This window comes from Rhinichthys klamathensis, unplaced genomic scaffold, assembly GCF_029890125.1.
Source record: "Rhinichthys klamathensis goyatoka isolate OS25496 unplaced genomic scaffold, OSU_Roscu_1.1 h1tg000064l_1, whole genome shotgun sequence".
Lineage (NCBI taxonomy): Eukaryota > Metazoa > Chordata > Actinopteri > Cypriniformes > Leuciscidae > Rhinichthys > Rhinichthys klamathensis.
Window position 1 is genome coordinate 2,597,736 of NW_026606607.1, and position 19,440 is coordinate 2,617,175.

The 19,440-nt window shown below is 39.9% G+C and overlaps 2 protein-coding genes and 1 pseudogene across 3 annotated transcripts in view; 2 read left to right on the top strand and 1 right to left on the bottom strand.

Annotated features, from left to right (window-relative positions):
* LOC130084388 (ribonuclease inhibitor-like) overlaps positions 1-19,440 on the top strand; it is a 54,404-nt gene that overhangs the window by 17,315 nt on the left and 17,649 nt on the right. The gene's annotated exons all lie outside the window — the stretch shown is intronic.
* On the bottom strand, positions 2,738-12,043 carry LOC130084440 (protein adenylyltransferase SelO-like). Of its 2 annotated transcripts, XM_056249876.1 has the most exons (19): positions 11,835-12,043; positions 11,646-11,764; positions 7,075-7,200; positions 6,923-6,987; positions 6,583-6,639; positions 6,338-6,436; positions 6,147-6,214; positions 5,972-6,059; positions 5,820-5,889; positions 5,646-5,718; positions 5,457-5,540; positions 4,991-5,120; positions 4,870-4,914; positions 4,707-4,788; positions 4,251-4,343; positions 4,080-4,159; positions 3,956-3,999; positions 3,238-3,317; positions 2,738-3,049 (listed from the first exon to the last, which is right to left on the bottom strand). In XM_056249876.1, exons 1-19 carry the CDS (start codon positions 12,016-12,018, stop codon positions 2,927-2,929), a joined length of 1,710 nt encoding a protein of 569 aa, XP_056105851.1. In that variant the 5' UTR covers positions 12,019-12,043; the 3' UTR covers positions 2,738-2,926. The 2 variants fall into 2 exon arrangements, with proteins under 2 accessions (XP_056105851.1, XP_056105852.1); XM_056249877.1 differs by lacking the exon at positions 4,870-4,914.
* On the top strand, positions 12,053-17,735 carry LOC130084467 (all trans-polyprenyl-diphosphate synthase PDSS1-like; annotated as a pseudogene).

A 19,440-nucleotide genomic window follows, 5' to 3' on the forward strand; every position in this document is an offset into this window, starting at 1 on the left:
AATAATCTACTGAACCTTTGGTTTCCACGAGGGTAAGTGGGAAGTGTTCCTGACACGATGATCTTTTCACAATGGTCTTGACCAGAATCTCCGACTGTCGCAGCTTGTCGTTCCCCGCGTGCGGCACAACAGCTCTGATGTTCTCCTCACCTTTACATCTCTGGCTGTAATATTAATGTACTCTGTATGTATCTCTGCCTGTGTTTGTTCTGAAATGAATCTACTGATGTGATGTGACCGCAGTAATGTCTCGTACTCCATATGTGACTGTCTGTGTGTTTAATTGTATTTTCCTCAGGGTGAGCTGATGGTGAATAAGGAGCCGCTACAGAGACGTCACAGTCAACAGAGACTGAAGACACAGAGACGTCACAGCGATCTCACTCTCGTGTTTGTGTGTGACTTCACAGCAGTTTCTTGTTTGGATCTTTTTGTGGGTCTGATTTTTTTTTTTATATCACAGATGACATCAGATTACCACAATGATCTAATAGAGGACTTGAACTCACTAATAAATAATGTAAGATTCTTCTATTTGTGATGACCCAAACTGCTGAAGACGCATCTTTTTGTAGACTAAACTGGGAATGGTCACATCACTGCCATATTGTTGGTTTTATTGCTCTCCTCATTTGTATGTCGCTTTGGATAAAAGTGTCTGGTAAATGATCACATGTAAATGTAAAATGTGCTGAAAATTGCTTTGTTATTAATTAGATATCGCACTGCTTGATTACAATGTTGATGGTGTAACTTCCAATATTCAATGACAATTAGATTATTTTAAACAAGATATAGACGGTGTATATTAGTAATTTATTATTTAGGAAAAGGTGACAGAGTTTAGAGTTTATAGATTTACAAGAATGGGATTATAGAAGAGTAATAGAAGTATTTTAAATGAATATGTCAACGGCAAATAGTGACGAAGATGATTTCATCAAACGTTAATTTTTTTTTATTATTATTTTTTTTTATATCATGACCTATAAAATTGTATCCTTAAAAAAAAAAAAAACTATCCAAAGTCCAACAACGTTTTACTGGCGGGCTTATAGCTATATAAGCCCCCATTTTCGCCATAGAATTCAGGTTAAGTCGACTGAAGCGATCCCCTGATCTAAGCACAGTAGCCGGCGGGTTACGCAATACTCGTTCCCTACTCTCAGGGAACCGAGGTTACGTTAGTAACCGAGACGTTCCCTTTCGAGGGGTCTCTTGTATTGGTTAGCTTACGCTATGGGAACCCCTTTCAAAACGCAGTGCGTGCTTAAAAACTTCACCCCAAACTATTGCCTAGGCGGCCGAGGCTCATAGAAGAGTAAAGTTATGAGTCCTAATAGAGGCCAGATCAGTAATGAGCCTCAAATAGGAAAATATAGGAATGGGCCAAGCTCCTTTTTATATGGTATATAGAACTGTGGTTCAGGTTCACCCAGGACAAGACAGACGTCGGGCCCTATAGTTGTAAAGAATTGTGCTTAGACACTATTTATACGGAAAGAACCCTTGCTTGTAAAGCGGGAACAATTATCTTCAATTGGTTTTCCACTCGACCATGCCCATGACGAGGCCATGCCTCTCGTGGAATGAGCTCTGATGCCTATGGGACAACGGAGGCCCTTAGACTCATAAGCCAGCGAGATAGCATCAACCATCCAACCTGACAGTCTCTGCTTCTTGACCGCGAAAGCTGCGTCAATGCACTTCGTAAAACGTACGGGGTGCTAGGGATAGACTGAATGGTAGGACTGTGTACTGATAAGCCTGCCCCTCGAATGCGAATCTCAAGAATGGCCTGTGATGGGGTGTTATCTGAATGTGAAAGTAAGCATCTTTCAGATCCACTGAGAAAAAACAATCCCCAGGGTGAATTTGTGATATAAGATGGGCCTGAGGCCGCCATATTTCTTTGGAACGAGGATGTAGCGACTGTAAAAGCCCGACTTGCTTAGTGATAAAGGGACCAGTAGCCAGCCTGCCACAAGTTGTAAAAGGTCAAAACTTTTTTTTCTGGTTATTTTTCAGTTGACAGAGCCATCCTTTAATTAAAGTCTTTGCACACAATTCAAAATACCTCAACTTGTTTTTTTCCAGTCCATCCTCACCTCTAAGAATATGAATATGTGATGAAAGTGTTTATACTGGGTTATTGTTCTACCAAATTAAAAACAAGGCATGGAAAGGATATCACTAGCTAAAAACTAATTTTGGACAAAGAAAATTATAACTGTAAAAAGCTATTTTACCATCAACCCATAGGAAATAAAATACCTTAAGGATTATAGCAAAAGCAGGTCCACTGACATGTTGATGCCTTGCTAAGAAAGCATGACAAATCATCAAGGGTGTTTCAGGCTATGTTAAGGTTAGGGTGTGCTGTGTTTTATGTTTGTCAAGCAATTGGGAAATAAAACGCAAAAAAAATGCAATAAATGCACAATTAAAGCCTGACTCCAACAGAAAAGGGACATGCATTCTTTGCATGGATGCAATAATTCTAAATTATAAAGCACAAGATTTTTGTGGTTCATTTTAGCAATATTTAGGATTCATCCTAAAGTGTGGCACTAGAGGGGCATTGGTAATCAAATTGTGATTTTAGTGTGCCATCCACTGTCTCTGCTATGCAACTGCAGCTCAATCAAATATGTAATCAAAACAATGTTAATATCAACAACTGTCCATTTGGAGAAAAACTAATATTAGCAAAGCATGAACTAATAGTGAAAGCAATATTACAAAAGACATCCATGTCCATTGTCCATATATAACGGGCATATATGTACATACGTATATAACGTCGAACATGGCTCATCCTCCAATCAAATCATCCATTAGGAAGTGTGATTACAATGTCATAAACAATATTTTTGGTTCAAATGATGCTGAAATTTGTGATTTTTTTTTCCCATTCGACCCTGAGTCAGGAGGAACAGCTGACCCTCAGCTGCTGAGCCCAGGATGGAGGTTTACTGGCATATCCGGCTCTCTCAGCCTCTTCTTGCTCCATAAACGGCTCCATTAAAGTCTTCTGCAACAGCGCCACCTAGAGATACATCAAAAATACTGTCACCTAAGAAAAAGACGAGCCATAATGGTCTGTCTGAAGATGTTACATTGTATGTATAATTGTCAAGTCTTCATTTCACAGTAATATATTAAAGCAAATACTCTAAGATATATGATAAGCATGATCATGACAGCATATTAGTTTGTCATCACATGTAATAATACCTCTGAAAAGTCATTTTTCTCTGCTTTTCTGATAGCAGATTCAGCCATCCAGTTCCTCAACACATACCGTGGGTTTACTCCTGAACAATAGAAACATTACAAATAACATTAAATACAACAAAACACATCGTAAAAAAACATACACTACCGTTTAAAAATGTACGGTCAGTAAAACTTTTTAAAAAAAGAAATTAATAATATTATTCAGCAAGGATGCATTAAAAGGGACAATAAAGACATCTATAATATTACAAAAGATTTATATGTCAAATAAACGCTGTTTTTTATAACTTTATATTAATCAAAACATGTATCAGGGTTTCCACAAAAATATTAAGCGGCCCAACTGTTTTCAAATGTTTCTTGAGCAGGAAATCAGCATATAAGAATGATTTCTAAAGGATCATGTGACACTGAAGACTGGAGAAATGACCACAGGAATAAATTACATTCAACTGAACAAATATATTAATTACACAAATACTGTATATTCCAATAGAATAGTTTATTTTATATTGTAATGATATCTCATAGTATAATAATACCTTGTAGTAACTGTTTTAATTGTATTTTTGATTAAATAAATGCAGCCTTGGTGAGCATTAGAAACTTCTTTCAAAAACAAATCTAACCAATCCTGAACATTTCAACGGTAGTGTAACAATATATAAACACATAATACATAACATTGCATCATATAACATATACAACAACATACCTTGCATTCTGTGCTGCCGTGCTGCATCTGAGTCACTTATTAGCCTGTAGAAGATCATTAAAACATATAGTGATGTTCATTTTAATCCTCTAAAGAGTTCGAGTTTACATTACAGCAACATTACCTTGACAGACGCTGTAAATACAGCTGAACCCAGTCTCTGAAATGCTTGTGTGACGAGAGGTCTGAAAGAGCCCACAATGACTGTCAAGAGAGACACAGTCACAGTTAATGGACTGAAATCATGATTATGGAGTTTGCAGCTGCTGTGGGAGCGAATGGAGAGGAAACGCACCGGATCAATGGATCCCTTCTGAAGCTGGGACAGGGTTACTTCACTCAGCTGTCTGAAAGTCATAGTGAAGTCTGCTCCAGTGTCCTCCATCAGCTCAACACACATCACACAACAATATATGGGTCATTCTCAGGAAATGCTGCCATTTGTGTGATCTACTACTGATTTAACTCCATACTGAACAGTTTGGTTTTTACTTTGACAGGTTTTAAAACAAATAAAAAAAACATCTAATTAAAAAAGTTTATAATGAAAGTGTGTATATGTGTGTGTGTGTGTGTGTGTGTGTGTGCGTCTTTCTATAACGGTTTACTGATTCCTTACTTTTTTCATAAAAATAAAATACAATTTTCTGTCACAAATGACACCATTTCCTGAGAATGGCCAACAAACTTTATCACATGAATTAATTATAGTACAATTAGAGAGAAAAAAAACAATCCAGCTAATATTTACCGTTAAAAGAAATGCAATCACATATGAATCCTTTTCTTCATTTCCCAGAAAGCCCAACTTTGCTTTGAACAGCTCCTGAAATCTATAACAGAAACAGTAAAAGGAGATCAGGAATGACTCAGAGATGAATACAGTGTTCTATATTGTCTGATGACATGCTCACCTTTGATGGTAGATTTGTGGATATTCTCTCAATATTTGCTGAGATCTGAAGTAAATGAATTGACACGAATCACCTGTTTTATTCCAGACCAATACCAACAAAAAATAAAACGATGTCTTACTGTGAAAGCTGATCTGAGGTCAGCAGTGGTCTCAGAGCTTCTAGAAGTTTCTGTAGATTGAACAGGCCAACATCAGCCTGAGCTCCTATACTGTACCGGCCCTCGTCATCAGACGTGTTGGGGACAAAATCTATACAGAGGAAACAATGAAGTAGCAATAACACCCATTAACAATACAATTATTATATGTTATTATTATGGCTGTCTGTTTCACTTTGACTCATTAGAATATAATAAAGTAAAATAAAACAAGTAATGGGTTAAAAAAAACTTACTATACAATTTTCCTCCACTTTTTACAGTATTGTATATATACTGTGTTCTCATATATGGTTTATGAGGACACAAATGTGTGTGTGTGTGTGTGTGTGAGAGAAATGTTACATTACAAAAAGCTTTAAAAAATTAACTTATATGAAGATGATTGCTAATATTATGAAAGTTTAAGTTAGACAAAGAAACATACTTGGGTCATATGATTCCATAAATCCGAATGGGCCATAATCAAAAGTGATAGAAAGCAGACTGAAGTTATCTGTGTTGCAGACTCCTGTGTGAAGATGCAGATCATGTTGTTTTGCATTTTGCGTATGAATCTCAATCTATAATGATAAATCAATGTGATAACTAAACAAGTAAAGCAGAGTGAACTAACCATGAGCAAAACCAACCGACATCCAGTGGGCGATTAAATGTGCGGTTTCATTCACCACTCTGGAGAAAAACACCTTCACACAACATGAAAACCATTCAAATATAGTGAGACTGATCAGACAATATAAAATAATCTAGTATTAGAGCTGAACAGCAGAGAGACACAGATACTCACCACATACTTGTCAGGGTCATTTGTTGCTATAGATTTAAAATGCTCTTTAATTACAAAGTCCAACAATGTCCTGAAAATAAAATTAAAAAGGAATTAAAAAGCAAATAAGAGTGAGAAAAAAATATTACCATCCCAAGTTAAAGTTAATATACCGTAGGACATCTAACTCTCCAGTTCTAGTTAATATCTCCAGTGAACCGATGCGAAACCAGGACTTGGCCAGACGCAGAACAACCGCTCCTGAAAGATACAGAGAACAATCACAAAAAGCTGAGGACAGATAAAGAACTTAGTTACTCTATTTTTCCAAATCTGATCGTATTTTACCTCTTTCTTTTATGACACTGCCATTATAAAACGGATCCCTCCAAACAGGTTCCTCACTCACAACCAGACTGACAAACAATAAAGGCAAAAAATGGGAAAAAGTATAAATAAAAATAATAATAATATTCAACACCAGACATTTGAATGTGATAAATACATATATTCCTCTTCTTGTGCATGTCCATATGTACCTGAGGGCTCTGCTGGTAGGAACTCCCAGAAAGTGCATGGCTTCACTGCACAGGAACTCCCTCACAGAGGAGCGAATCACAGCCCGTCCATCACCAGCCCTGCACACACAACATCATGTACAGTAAACAGCAGAACCATTACACTACTGACAGACAGACAATTTAAGATCATTTACAACTAAATATATCTCAGAATTACTTAAAAAGCATATCAAAAATATTGAGCAGCAGGAACTGATATTCGCCTTGAGTATGGTGTCTTTCCTGAGCCTTTCAACTGGAGTTCCCATCTTTCACCTTTTCTGGATAAAAAAAGAGATTATATAACGGTTAACACTTGTCACAGTTCTAAACTGAGAGATGTCATTGTCCATACACATGTTTAAGCATTAAGTGAGAATTAGATTTAAAAAAAAGACAGAATCATCTATTTGCTGAAAAACCAAGAAGTATAGATCACACTTTCCATTCTTTAATATTAAACAACATTATGAGAAAGTTGACATGCATTACAACAGAAAAGTCCCATATGACAATAACAACTGATGATTTCTGTTGAACGCTGATGGAAAAGGATGATTTTACCTGTTTGTGTATTCACCCAGCAAATGTGCTCTTCCATCGCCCAGCTGTCCGGCCCAATAACCAAACTATAATAATAATAACATATGGTTGACATGTTTGCTCTGGTTGTCTTATGCCATCGCTGTCGGGTGTGAAAGGACTGTCAGTTTTACCTGATGGCCCCCGTATCTGTGTGCCAGTGGAACAGAGCCAGGAAACAGTTTCCCACCGCTGACACAACGGACAAACTCTTCATTCTGAATCACAGACTCATTCAGATCCAAAATATATAACACATCCTGAAATACACAAAAGAGTCTGAATATATGCAGAAACAACATTTTAAAAAAAAGTACTGTGGTGGTACCATGGTCCAGTTGTGTTTTAGAGCAGTTTTCTCAGACTGTGATCCTCAGACCACTGGTGTTCTGTAAAGGAGTCCAAGTGGCCCACGAGTTCATTAGCTGATTAAAAGCTTTATGACTGAATAAAATAAATTTATAAAAGTATAACTGAAAAAAAAAAAAAACTGAATTAACTGAATGAATTAACTCAATACAATAAATGAACTTTTTGTGACTAAATTAATTTATGATAAAGTGTTTCTATTGGTATGTAAGTGTTTGATCCAATTTTGAAGCTAGCATTATAACATACAATAGCTAAAAATAATTTGTCCACTACCTAAAGTAGAAGTTTATTTGAGGAGTTGAGTGGTTCATATTTCCATCCATCCATCCATCTTCTTCCGCTTATCCGGGGCCGGGTCGCGGGGGCAGCAGTCTAAGCAGAGATGCCCAGACTTCCCTCTCCCTTGACACTTCCTCCAGCTCTTCCGGGGGGACACCGAGGCGTTCCCAGGCCAGCCGGGAGACATAGTCTCTCCAGCGTGTCCTAGGTCTTCCCCGGGGTCTCCTCCCAGTGGGACGTGCCCGGAACACCTCCCCGGGAAGGCGTCCAGGAGGCATCCGAAACAGATGCCCGAGCCACCTCAGCTGACCCCTCTCGATGTGGAGGAGCAGCGGCTCTACTCTGAGCTCCTCCCGAGTGACCGAGCTTCTCACCCTATCTCTAAGGGATCGCCCAGCCACCCTGCGGAGAAAGCTCATTTCGGCCGCCTGTATCCGGGATCTTGTCCTTTCGGTCATGACCCAAAGCTCATGACCATAGGTGAGAGTAGGAACGTAGATTGACCGGTAAATCGAGAGCTTTGCCTTACGGCTCAGCTCTTTCTTCACCACAACAGACCGGTACATCGACCGCATTACTGCAGAAGCTGCACCGATCCGTCTGTCAATCTCCCGTTCCATCCTTCCCTCACTCGTGAACAAAACCCCAAGATACTTAAACTCCTCCACTTGAGGAAGGATCTCTCCACCAACCTGAAGTGAGCAAGCCGCCCTTTTCCGACTGAGGACCATGGCCTCGGATTTGGAGGCGCTGATTCTCATCCCAGCCGCTTCACACTCGGCTGCAAACCGTCCCAGTGCACGCTGAAGGTCCTGGTGTGAGGGGGCCAACACGACAACATCATCCGCAAAGAGCAGAGACGAAATCGCGTGGTCCCCCAACCTGACACCCTCCGGCCCCTGGCTGCGCCTAGAAATTCTGTCCATAAAAATTATGAACAGAACCGGCGACAAAGGGCAGCCCTGCCGGAGTCCAACATGCACCGGGAAGAAGTCTGACTTACTACCGGCAATGCGAACCAAGCTCCTGCTTCGGTCATACAGGGACCGGACAGCCCTTAGCAAAGGACCCGGGACCCCATACTCCCGGAGCACCCTCCACAGGCCGCCTCGGGGGACACAGTCGAATGCCTTCTCCAAATCCACAAAGCACATGTGGACTGGTTGGGCAAACTCCCATGAACCCTCCAGCACCCTGTAGAGGGTATAGAGCTGGTCCAGTGTTCCACGGCCTGGACGAAAACCGCACTGTTCCTCCTGAATCCGAGGTTCCACTATCGGCCGTATTCTCCTCTCCAGTACCCTGGCATAGACTTTCCCAGGGAGGCTGAGAAGTGTGATCCCCCTGTAGTTGGAACACACCCTCCGGTCCCCCTTCTTAAAAAGAGGGACCACCACCCCGGTCTGCCATCCCAGAGGCACTGTCCCCGACCGCCACGCGATGCTGCAGAGGCGTGTCAGCCAAGACAGCCCCACAACATCCAGAGACTTGAGGTACTCAGGGCGGATCTCATCCACCCCCGGTGCCTTGCCACCGAGGAGTTTCTTGACTACCTCGGTGACCTCAGCTAGGGTGATGGACGAGCCCACCTCTGAGCCCCCAGCCTCTGCTTCCTCAATAGAAGACGTGACGGCGGGATTGAGGAGATCCTCGAAGTATTCCTTCCACCGTCCGACGACATCCCCAGTTGAGGTCAACAGCTGCCCACCTCCACTGTAAACAGCGTTGGTAGGGCACTGTTTCCCTCTCCTGAGGCGCCGGACAGTTTGCCAGAATCTCTTCGAGGCCAGCCGATAGTCCTTCTCCATGGCCTCACCGAACTCCTCCCAGGCCCGAGTTTTTGCCTCCACAACCACCCGGGCTGCAGTCCGCTTGGCCTGCCGGTACCTGTCAGCTGCCTCAGGAGTCCCACAAGCCAACCAGGCCCGATAGGACTCCTTCTTCAGCTTGACGGCATCCTTTACTTCCGGTGTCCACCACCGGGTTCGGGGATTGCCGCCTCGACAGGCACCGGAGACCTTACGGCCACAGCTCCGAGCCGCCGCTTCGACAATGGAGGCGGAGAACATGGTCCACTCAGACTCAATATCTCCAGCCTCCCTCGGGATCCGGTCGTGGCTCTGCCGGAGGTGGGAGTTGAAGATCTCTCTGACAGGAGATTCGGCCAAACGTTCCCAGCAAACCCTTACAGTACGCTTGGGTCTGCCGTGTCTGTCCAGCTTCCTCCCCCGCCATCGGATCCAACTCACCACCAGGTGGTGATCAGTTGACAGCTCCGCCCCTCTCTTCACCCGAGTGTCCAAGACATACGGCCGCAGGTCAGATGAAACGACCACAAAGTCGATCATCGACCTACGACCTAGGGTGTCCTGGTGCCACGTGCACTGATGGACACCCTTATGCTTGAACATGGTGTTCGTTATGGACAAACTGTAACTAGCACAGAAGTCCAATAACTGAACACCGCTCGGGTTCAGGTCGGGGGGGCCGTTCCTCCCAATCACGCCCCTCCAGGTGTCACTGTCGCTGCCCACGTGAGCGTTGAAGTCCCCCAGTAGAACGACGGAGTCCCCCGTCGGAGCACTTTCCAGCACTCCTCCCAGAGACCCCAAGAAGGCCGGGTACTCTGCACTGCCGTTCGGCCCGTAGGCACACACGACAGTGAGAGACCTATCCCCGACCCGTAGGCGCAGGGAAACGACCCTCTCGTTCACCGGGGTAAACTCCAGCACATGGCGGCTGAGCTGGGGGGCTATAAGCAAACCCACACCAGCCCGTCGCCTCTCACCATGGGCAACTCCAGAGTGGTGAAGAGTCCATCCTCTCTCAAGGAGTGTGGTTCCAGAGCCCAAGCCATGCGTAGAGGTGATCCCGACTATCTCTAGTCGGAACCTCTCAACCTCACGCACGATCTCAGGCTCCTTCCCCGCCAGCGAGGTGATGTTCCACGTCCCTAAGGCTAGTTTCCGTGTCCAGGGATCGGGTCGTCGAGGCCCCCGCCTTCGACTGCCGCCCGATCCTCTCTGCACCGGCCCCTTACGGCTCTTCCTGCAGGTGGTGAGCCCACTGGAAGGCGGTCCCACGTCGCTCCTTCGGGCTGAGCCCGGCCGGACCCCGTGGGGAGAGGCCCGGCCACCAGGCGCTCGCATACGAGAACAAATGTCGAAAACAAATATGGTTCATATTTGTTTTCTTTAAATTGATCTGCTACACCCTTGTAAAAGTGTTAAAATAAAAAATGGAAAACTATGTTTCTTTTAAAAAAATGTTTTTGCAGATAATACAATATTAATCAAATAAAAAGCTAATGAGTATACTTTCATGACCGTTTCTTAACAAACTTAAGTACACTTTTAAAAAGTACACTTTTTAATAATGTCAAATTAAAAACTTCCTTTTAAAGTACATTTTAAATCATTATGTTTTAAATTGTTATATAATAATATATTTTTGTGCTTTAAAACATGACACTTATTTTGATGTGTTGACTAACATACCAAAGTGCATAAAAAGTACTATAATTTTAACTGTAATTGATTAATGTTCCATTTAAATATTGTACTAAATTGCAACTTCATTATAACAAATGTGGAATTACAAATATGTATTAAATTCCATGATTTAAATGTCAACGTTTAAATAGAAATCATATTAATGTTAGTTTACCATGTACTAACCAATTTCACACAAAGACGTGGACTATAAGTCCTGCTTAAGTGGGTCAAAAGAAGCACACTTAAGTTCAACTAACTAAATTTCATATAAATTAAAAACCATAATAAATGTTCATTTATGATGCAATTAAGTATCCGAAACATTATATTCAGTTTGCACCTAAGTATATTCTTTTAAATTGCCTATATTATTTTCATAATTTCTCTGTATGCTGAAGTGTAATTCTTTGTAACAACGTCCATTGTATTTTTCTGTTTCTTAAATTACATACACAGTCACTGCAACAATATCCCCAGGTTTAACCATAGACAGTAAAGGGTTTAACTGCAGTGAAACATAGGTTTTCTGTAAATGATGATGAGTGTATGGGTTTATTGACCTGTGCCACAGCAGCCAGTGTCAGGGGCTCTTTCAGAGGAGAGGGCTGAGACTCTGAAAACACACATCTCTTCACAGTACGAATACAATTACCATCAACCTCATCAAGAGGGAGAGCATCTGTAAAACACACAGGAAGTGATTAAACATAGTCAACGTGTAAAATAGAAAATTGGCACTCGTACCTTACCTAGTAGTTTATGTGATAATGTCAGTGGTATTTCTCCACAGTGTTTCACATTGCTATAAAAGTGACTCTTATCGAACTCTCTTTCATTACAACTTCCATTCTCACAGAATTCTTGTTCGTCCTTAAATGTAGCGATGACGACGGCCGATAGAAATAAAAATAATGTGAAACCATGTTTTGTCATTACATCAAACGTACAGGCATATTATTTTTACTATATGTCCTGTAGCCTACTTCCTTACATCACGTAACTAGAGGAAAACATCAGAACTGTCACACAAACAATCCTTCAATATTCCACCAGAGGGCGCTCATCGGCTCAAAAACACGAATGCTCCATTTATGCCATATTCGGGACTTTTATGTCTTTTTGGAAATTGATACGCGTTATAAACCATAACTGATTAAATCTATTAATTGTATGGGTTCAGAAGCTGTCGTACAAATGGAAACTCTCGTAACTTTCTCACTATAATGACTAACTGTGGAGCCTGTGCTTGAGGAGCAGTGCAGGAGCTGCTGTAGTGCTGGACTGGTGTTGTGGGCTCAGCAGAAGAGCTTTTACACACACGGCTTCAGCAGGCAGAAGAAGCGCGTCGTCCTCCGCTGTGACACAGGTAACGCGATCACACTGATGATGATGATGATGATGACGATGAAGGTCACCGGTGTGAGCCAATGAATGACAGATCACTGCCGTATCACATTAGGTTTGAAATGAGTGCGAATGTCATGCGCTGTAATAGTGAAAAAAAGTCTTAGATCAGATGATTGCAGTCGTGTTTGTAAAGAACTCCTGCCTGAATGTGTTAAAGGTCAAGAACTCATTCATTAGAGACTCACTGCTCGGTATTGCATGCCATTCAATGTCACTGGTGGACAAGAATGTTGCACAGGAAGTCTTGTGTTGTGCTTGTGTAAGTTGTGTTGGCAAATGTTAAGACACACTATATCCTGAGCACAGTTTGCACTATTGTTTTGATGGGTACTTTATGTTTTTCAGGTTTTATTCCGGCAGGGCCCTGTACATAATTTTAACAAACCAATGATCCTTGCAAGGTATGTCAATGTCATGGTGTAAATGTGTACCACTAGTTAGTGCTAATGTGTATAGGTACACTGGGGCTAGTTGTCACTCAGGGAACGTGTAACATGGACTATTACAAAAAAACTATTAGGTTCAAAGTCTAGTTGTATAATGTTACGAGTATAACTTATGACAGTTTCAGGTAGCCAAAGCAGTTGTGTGTTTTAAAAATAATAATAATAATAATAATTTAAACAAAACTATTTAATTAGTTCAGAAGTTTGAGGTTAGCAGGATATATTTCTCTTTAAAGATATACATAGTTTGTTACAGTAAATGCATTTAAAATCTTACAAAAGATTTGTTTCATAATCATGTTTCCCACAAAAATTAAGCTGCACAACATTTCAATATTGATAGTAATTCAAAATGTTTCTTGAGCAGCAAATCAGCATATTCATTATTTTCTGAAGGATCATGTAAGACAGAAGACTGGAGTAATTAAATTAATTACATTCTACTGAAATATGTTCATTTATTATAAATATATATTCAAGTCGAAAAATGTTATTATATACATAAAATAACTTCATATTATTATATAAATGATCTCTCTCCAGTCTCCATATATATTCCCCCCCCCCCCACAAAAAAAAATTGCATATATATTATGTGCTGGGCATCCAAGATACAAGTTTGTGTTTACATATGTGTGTGTGCTGTGTGCAGGTATTTTGTATATATAAATGCACACGCATGCATGTATATAAGAAATACTTGCACGTAAATACATACGTTTATACATAATTTATATTATAAATATTTTATATATAAATAATACATTTTTCAAAAATATATACATGCATGTGTGTGTATTTATATATATACAAAATAATTACACACAGTACACCCATATATTATTATGTAAACACAAACTTTTATTTTGGATACGATTATTCGCGATTAATCGTTGCCCAGCACTAATACAAATATATTTAAATGGGTGATTTGGTAAAATGTGTTTATACGACCCCATTCAAAGTTGCAAAGCCTTTAAACAGCCTTTAATATTACATATGTATAATATTAATATGTGATTTTAAGAACATTACATCATTTTAATTGTACATTTTAAATACATAAATATATTGATTTTCAAAAATAAACCAAACCTAAGTGTCAATTTGTCAGCTAGCCCTGCTCTCCCTTATTTATAGATTCATTCATACATGCACATTGTTTGATTTTTTGTTAATAACTAAAAAAATATGTTTTTTTATTGTGTTTATTGAATCTTTTTTCCATGTTTGTGTTTCAGGCACAGCTCTAGATGTCTGTTCTCAACTCCACGGGTCTGTTGCAGTATACACAGTGATGCAAAGTTAAAAGATCCTTTCTCACTTGCACAAAAGGACTTGCAAGATTTATATGAAGACATAAAAAAGGTACAGCAAGAATACTGCATAGTTCTACATAGCGTTTACCACTAAACATTGTTTTTCTTGTCCACTGTTGTTTTATGAAGTGTTATATTTAGTAATTATTAATGCCCAAACACTTTCCACCACTTCTCTGAGATGTTTTATGCTCTTCTATGCGCTCAAACTGACCTTGTTAAACGTGTGTTCAGCAGCTGCTCGTCTCTAAAGCAGAGCTCAAAGCACTCTGTGATTATTACTTTGATGGGAAGGGGAAAGCCTTTCGACCGATGATTGTGATCTTGATGGCTCGAGCTTGTAACGTCCACAGCAATAAAGAGGGGTGAGAAAGCACTTCAGTGCTGTGTGTGTGTGTGTGTGTGAATTCATAATGTGATGCGTCAGTCAGTGTTAATAAGGCACATCTGATGTCCTCAGGGTTTTGCTGCCGGCGCAGCGCTCTATCGCTATGATCTCTGAGATGATCCACACTGCCAGCCTGGTGCACGATGACGTTATCGATGACTCGGACACAAGACGTGGGAAAAACACCATTAATAAATTGTGGGGAGAGAAAAAAGTGAGTAACTGTGATTTTCTGCTGTTGATCGCACATTTTGGTACTTTGTTGATGTCTAATTTGAAATCTGAAGGAAAATCAGTTGGAACTATGGAATCTTGTTTCCGCCAGGCAATAATAATAGGTAATAATAAAAAAACGTATTTGCGAAAGCGAATTTTTTTTTCTTCAAGATTGAAAGTTTAACACCTGTTTTCACAAACACGGTTTAAGTCTAGTCCCAGACTAAAATGCTTGTTTGAGCTTTTATTACTTTGTATAACTCGCAATGTGAATCTTACGATACTGAGAGAAACAGTCGCATTTCTGTGATTGGCAGATCGGTGGTTTTCAACTGTTGGTCACACATTTTGGTTCTGTGTTGATGTCTAATTTGAAATCTGAAGGAAAATCATTTGAGAATATGGAAGCTTGTTTCCATCAGGCAATAAATAAAAAAACTAAACGTAATTGCGACTTTTTATCTCACGATTCTGACTTTCCTTCTTGCAATTGTGAGTTTATATCTCGCAATTCTGACTTTTTTTTCTCTCAAAATTGCAAGTTTATATCTCGCAATTCGGACTTTATAACTCGCAATTGCAAGTTTCTCACAATTCTTAGAAATACAGTTGCAATTCTGAGAGGCATTCTGATTTTATTTTTTGCAATTGCAAGTTTAAATCTCTCAATTTCTAGAAAAGCGAGCATTGCGAGATATGAAAACACAATTCTGACTTTTTTCTTGCAGGTGTGTTTATATCTCACAGTTGACTTCCCCCCCACCCCTCATAATTGTGAAATATAAACTCAGTTGAGAGAGAAAAAGTTCAGAATTGTCAAAAAAGTCGCACTTACCTTTATTTTTTACATTTCTTGGCAGAAACGAGCTTATATGGAGAATTGAATAATGTTGTCATTAAATGAAAATAATAATATTTGTATCTGTAATTGTTAGGCTATCCTGGCTGGAGATTTCATTCTGTCTGCGGCCTCCATGGCATTAGCGCGTATTGGGAACAATACAGTAGTTTCTGTTCTGTCACAAGTTATAGAAGACCTCGTACGAGGTAAGCCTTTACAGATTTATGCATGAGACTTGTTTTATACAGTGGACCTGCTATTTATATTTTTCATTGATCAATTCCAGGTGAATTCATGCAGCTAGGGTCTAAAGAGAATGAAAACGAGAGATTCAAGCACTACCTTGAGAAAACCTTCAAGAAGACTGCAAGTCTCATTGCAAACAGTTGTAAGGCAGTATGTACGTTCCCTTTTAACAATAATAAGATGAAGTTCAGAGCTGGAAGAGAAGTGGAACACCAGCATTATTTCTTTTGAATTTTAGGTGTCAATTTTGGTGAATTCTGATCCTGAGGTGCATGAGATAGCCTAGCAATATGGACGAAACGTTGGCATTGCATTCCAGGTAATTTTTTCATTTATATGTTTTCACTTGGTTTAAATAGCATCTAGTCTATCACTATTCACACTTGCTATAATAGCATTTATAAAGCATTTAATCTACACAGTGTAAATCGAATCTGTCGTTGTTTGCATGTTATTTGTAATGCAGTGGTCTGTGATCACCAAGTTAACAATGGTTCTTTTGTTTCAGTTACAAATGCAGGAAGTAATTGTAGTTAATTATTAATTATAACAGAAACTTCAGCAGTAGAAGTATCTTCTGGTTAGTGATGCACCAGAATGAAAATTCTGGGCCAAAACTGAAAATTCACGATGCACTTGGCAATTTTTTTTTTTTTTAAATTGCCCGTAAACCGAAGATTTTATTTAAAATTAATCAGATTTGTTTAATAATAAAACTGAGTTGTACAGACATTTAAATTGTACATAAGGCGGTTTTTATATCAAATTTTAAATTCAATAAATTGTTTCTACTCAAATTTGCTGGTGAAATATAAACATTTAAATGATTGTAATTTCTTTTCATGACAGATTTATTCAAACATATATTAAAATAATGAAGACAACAGGTTAATTAAATATATATTTAATATGTAATGCAGTGCATGCATTAAGAAAATGCCGCTCTCTAGAGTTATTTTTTAAGCTAACTCTGGCTAATTTTTTTTGTTTTAATTTCGTGATAAAATTGACAGAATTTGAAAATCGAGAAACTGAAAATTGCTGTTTCGGCAAAAAATCGTCTGGTTCTTCCAGTTAAAGCTGCAGTGTGTCATTTCTTTCACTAGCAACACTAGAAATAGAGGCATCTAAGTCTCACTTCACCCTGTCATTGCTCGCTCAAACATCTAGTCTGATAGATTGCAGTTCTGTTACTTTTAGGTTGTGGCCGCATATTTTAATAAATCTGTGCTGTTATAGTTGAATTCTTTCATGACAAATGATTCATTACAGGTCACATTGGTTTTATCTTGAATTCTTATGTTTAAAGTTAGGTAAAATAGAAGTTGGTTGTCTTTTTCAGCTTGTGGATGACGTTCTGGACTTCACGTCCTGCGCAAACCGCCTGGGGAAGCCGTCAGCTGCCGATCTCAAACTGGGTCTGGCCACCGGGCCCGTCCTGTTTGCTTGCCAACAGGTACGACAGCTGAACGCATCTGTGCTCTCACAACATGATGTCACTTCCCTGAAGTGCAGAAAGGGGACTCAGGTCTAATGGTTGACTTGGTTTATTACAGAAACGTAATTGTAAAACAGTTTGGATTTTCTAAAGATCTCCCAACCAGTTTCACTCTTTTATCACTGTTTAGTTTCCTGAGCTGCATGCAATGATAATGAGGCGCTTCAGCTCTGATGGAGATGTGGATCGAGCCTGGCAATATGTCATGAAGGTGAGGAGGATTTGTGTTGTATACAGACAGGTGAATCTCATGAAAACATGTCCTGGGGCTGCTTTCATAAAACACTAAGACTAGTCTTAAAATTTTTTGTAAGTATCCATTACACTATCCATTTATTTTCTCTTAGACTGTTCATACAAGTCTGTTACATGAAACATAGATTTGTCTAATTTGATACCAAAAAGTAAGACTCGATTACCCCTAACTAACTCCTAGTTGGTCATACTAGTTCTTAAGACACAGTTAATGGCTGTTTATGCAACTGGCCCCAGGTCACATTTCTATGGAAGCTTGTTTCCGCCACGGAATAAAATTTTAGAAAAGACAATTGCAACTTTTTAAATCACAATTCTGACTTTTTTTCTTACAATTGTGCGATATAAAGTAATAAAGAGTTTTGAGTTAGAAAGTCAGAATCGTGAGATATAAACTGACAATTCTGAGAGAAAAATACTTTATATCATGCAATTCTGACTTCATAACTCGCAATTGCAACTTTATATCTCACAATTTTGAGAGAAAAAGTCGCAATGACATTTAAAATTTTTATTCCAAGGCGGAAACAAGCTTCCATACATTTCATCCCAATATTACAAGAAAAAAGGCAGTATATCAAACCTGTAAGAATTTTATGATATTTTTATAATGTGACATTTTTTTTGTATGACATTTTCCCCCCAAAAGTCTCATTAACTCTAACAGATGTTTTACTTTAGCGTTTATTGTTATTCTCCTTGAAATCATTACTGTAACGCTGTCATTTTTACCATATTCAGAATCAGGGATGCAAACTTGTCACCTTGCCACCGAATAGGTCATTTGTGTGATTTGTGTAGATCCGATGGGTTTTTAAAATTGCTTTCAAACAGTCCTGCTTGTATTTGTGTGTGAGCTCTTGGTTTCTATCACAAATGTTTCCATACAACGTGTTTTTGCAGCGCTGTATATTGTAGCCAATCACAGGTAGGGTTGTGACGGTTATTATATAACCGTGAAATCGATGGTTAGTTGAACCCTGTCCAGGGGCGTAGCACAAGATCCCGGGCCCTATGCATAGGCAGTCCTGATGGCCCCCATGTTCCAAATAAAATATATTCCAGACTTTTCAAGGGCCCTCTCTCCCCTTGGGGCCCTGGTAATCAGTACTGGTTTTACCCCCAGTCCGACGCCCCTGACCCTGTCATTAGAACTCTATAACCGCCAAAACAGTGCTATTACAATTTTTTTTTTTTTTTTTTTTTTTTTATCAAAGAGAATGTTTAAATACTAATATCAGCTTACGAGGGAAACGGAGGCGGAGGTAGTGGTGCTTCGGAGGCTGCTACTGCTGGAGATGATTCAGGAGAGGTCTGTGCACCTTTACCGATCAGAGCGTGCGCTGACACGGAGTAAAGCCTTGTTTATCCTCGACGCGTCCGCACGAGCACGAACGTGCGCCCAGCAAAAATGATGCGTTGGGTGCGCAAGACCCCATTTCGCTTGGCTGTGTGCACGGCTATTTTTGTAACAGCGCGTGCGACGCCGCATCCGAGGATGAACGACTTAAAGCCGAATCTGTCCGAGCATGTAGGCTACTACGTCTCACCGCACTGGCACCCAGTTTGCGCGTCTAAATTGCAACGTTTTTTTGTTAAGGTTTTGTTTACTGTGTGTGATTTATTTAAAGGTGCTATATGCATTTTTTAGCGGCCTCTATCGGTGATGTTTCAGATTGCAACCAATTTTTACAAGAGCGCTCGTGCTCTTGCGCGTGCTCGAACACAAGAGCGAGCAC

Coding starts and splice junctions, on each gene's coding strand:
- LOC130084440 (XM_056249876.1), bottom strand. CDS start 12,018: ATGACAAAACATGGTTTCACATTATTTTTATTTCTATCGGCCGTCGTC. Junction 7,201..11,645: donor CACTGGCTGCTGTGGCACAG/GTCAATAAACCC, acceptor TGTGTATTTCAG/GATGTGTTATATATTTTGGA. Junction 6,215..6,337: donor CCTACCAGCAGAGCCCTCAG/GTACATATGGAC, acceptor ATTGTTTGTCAG/TCTGGTTGTGAGTGAGGAAC.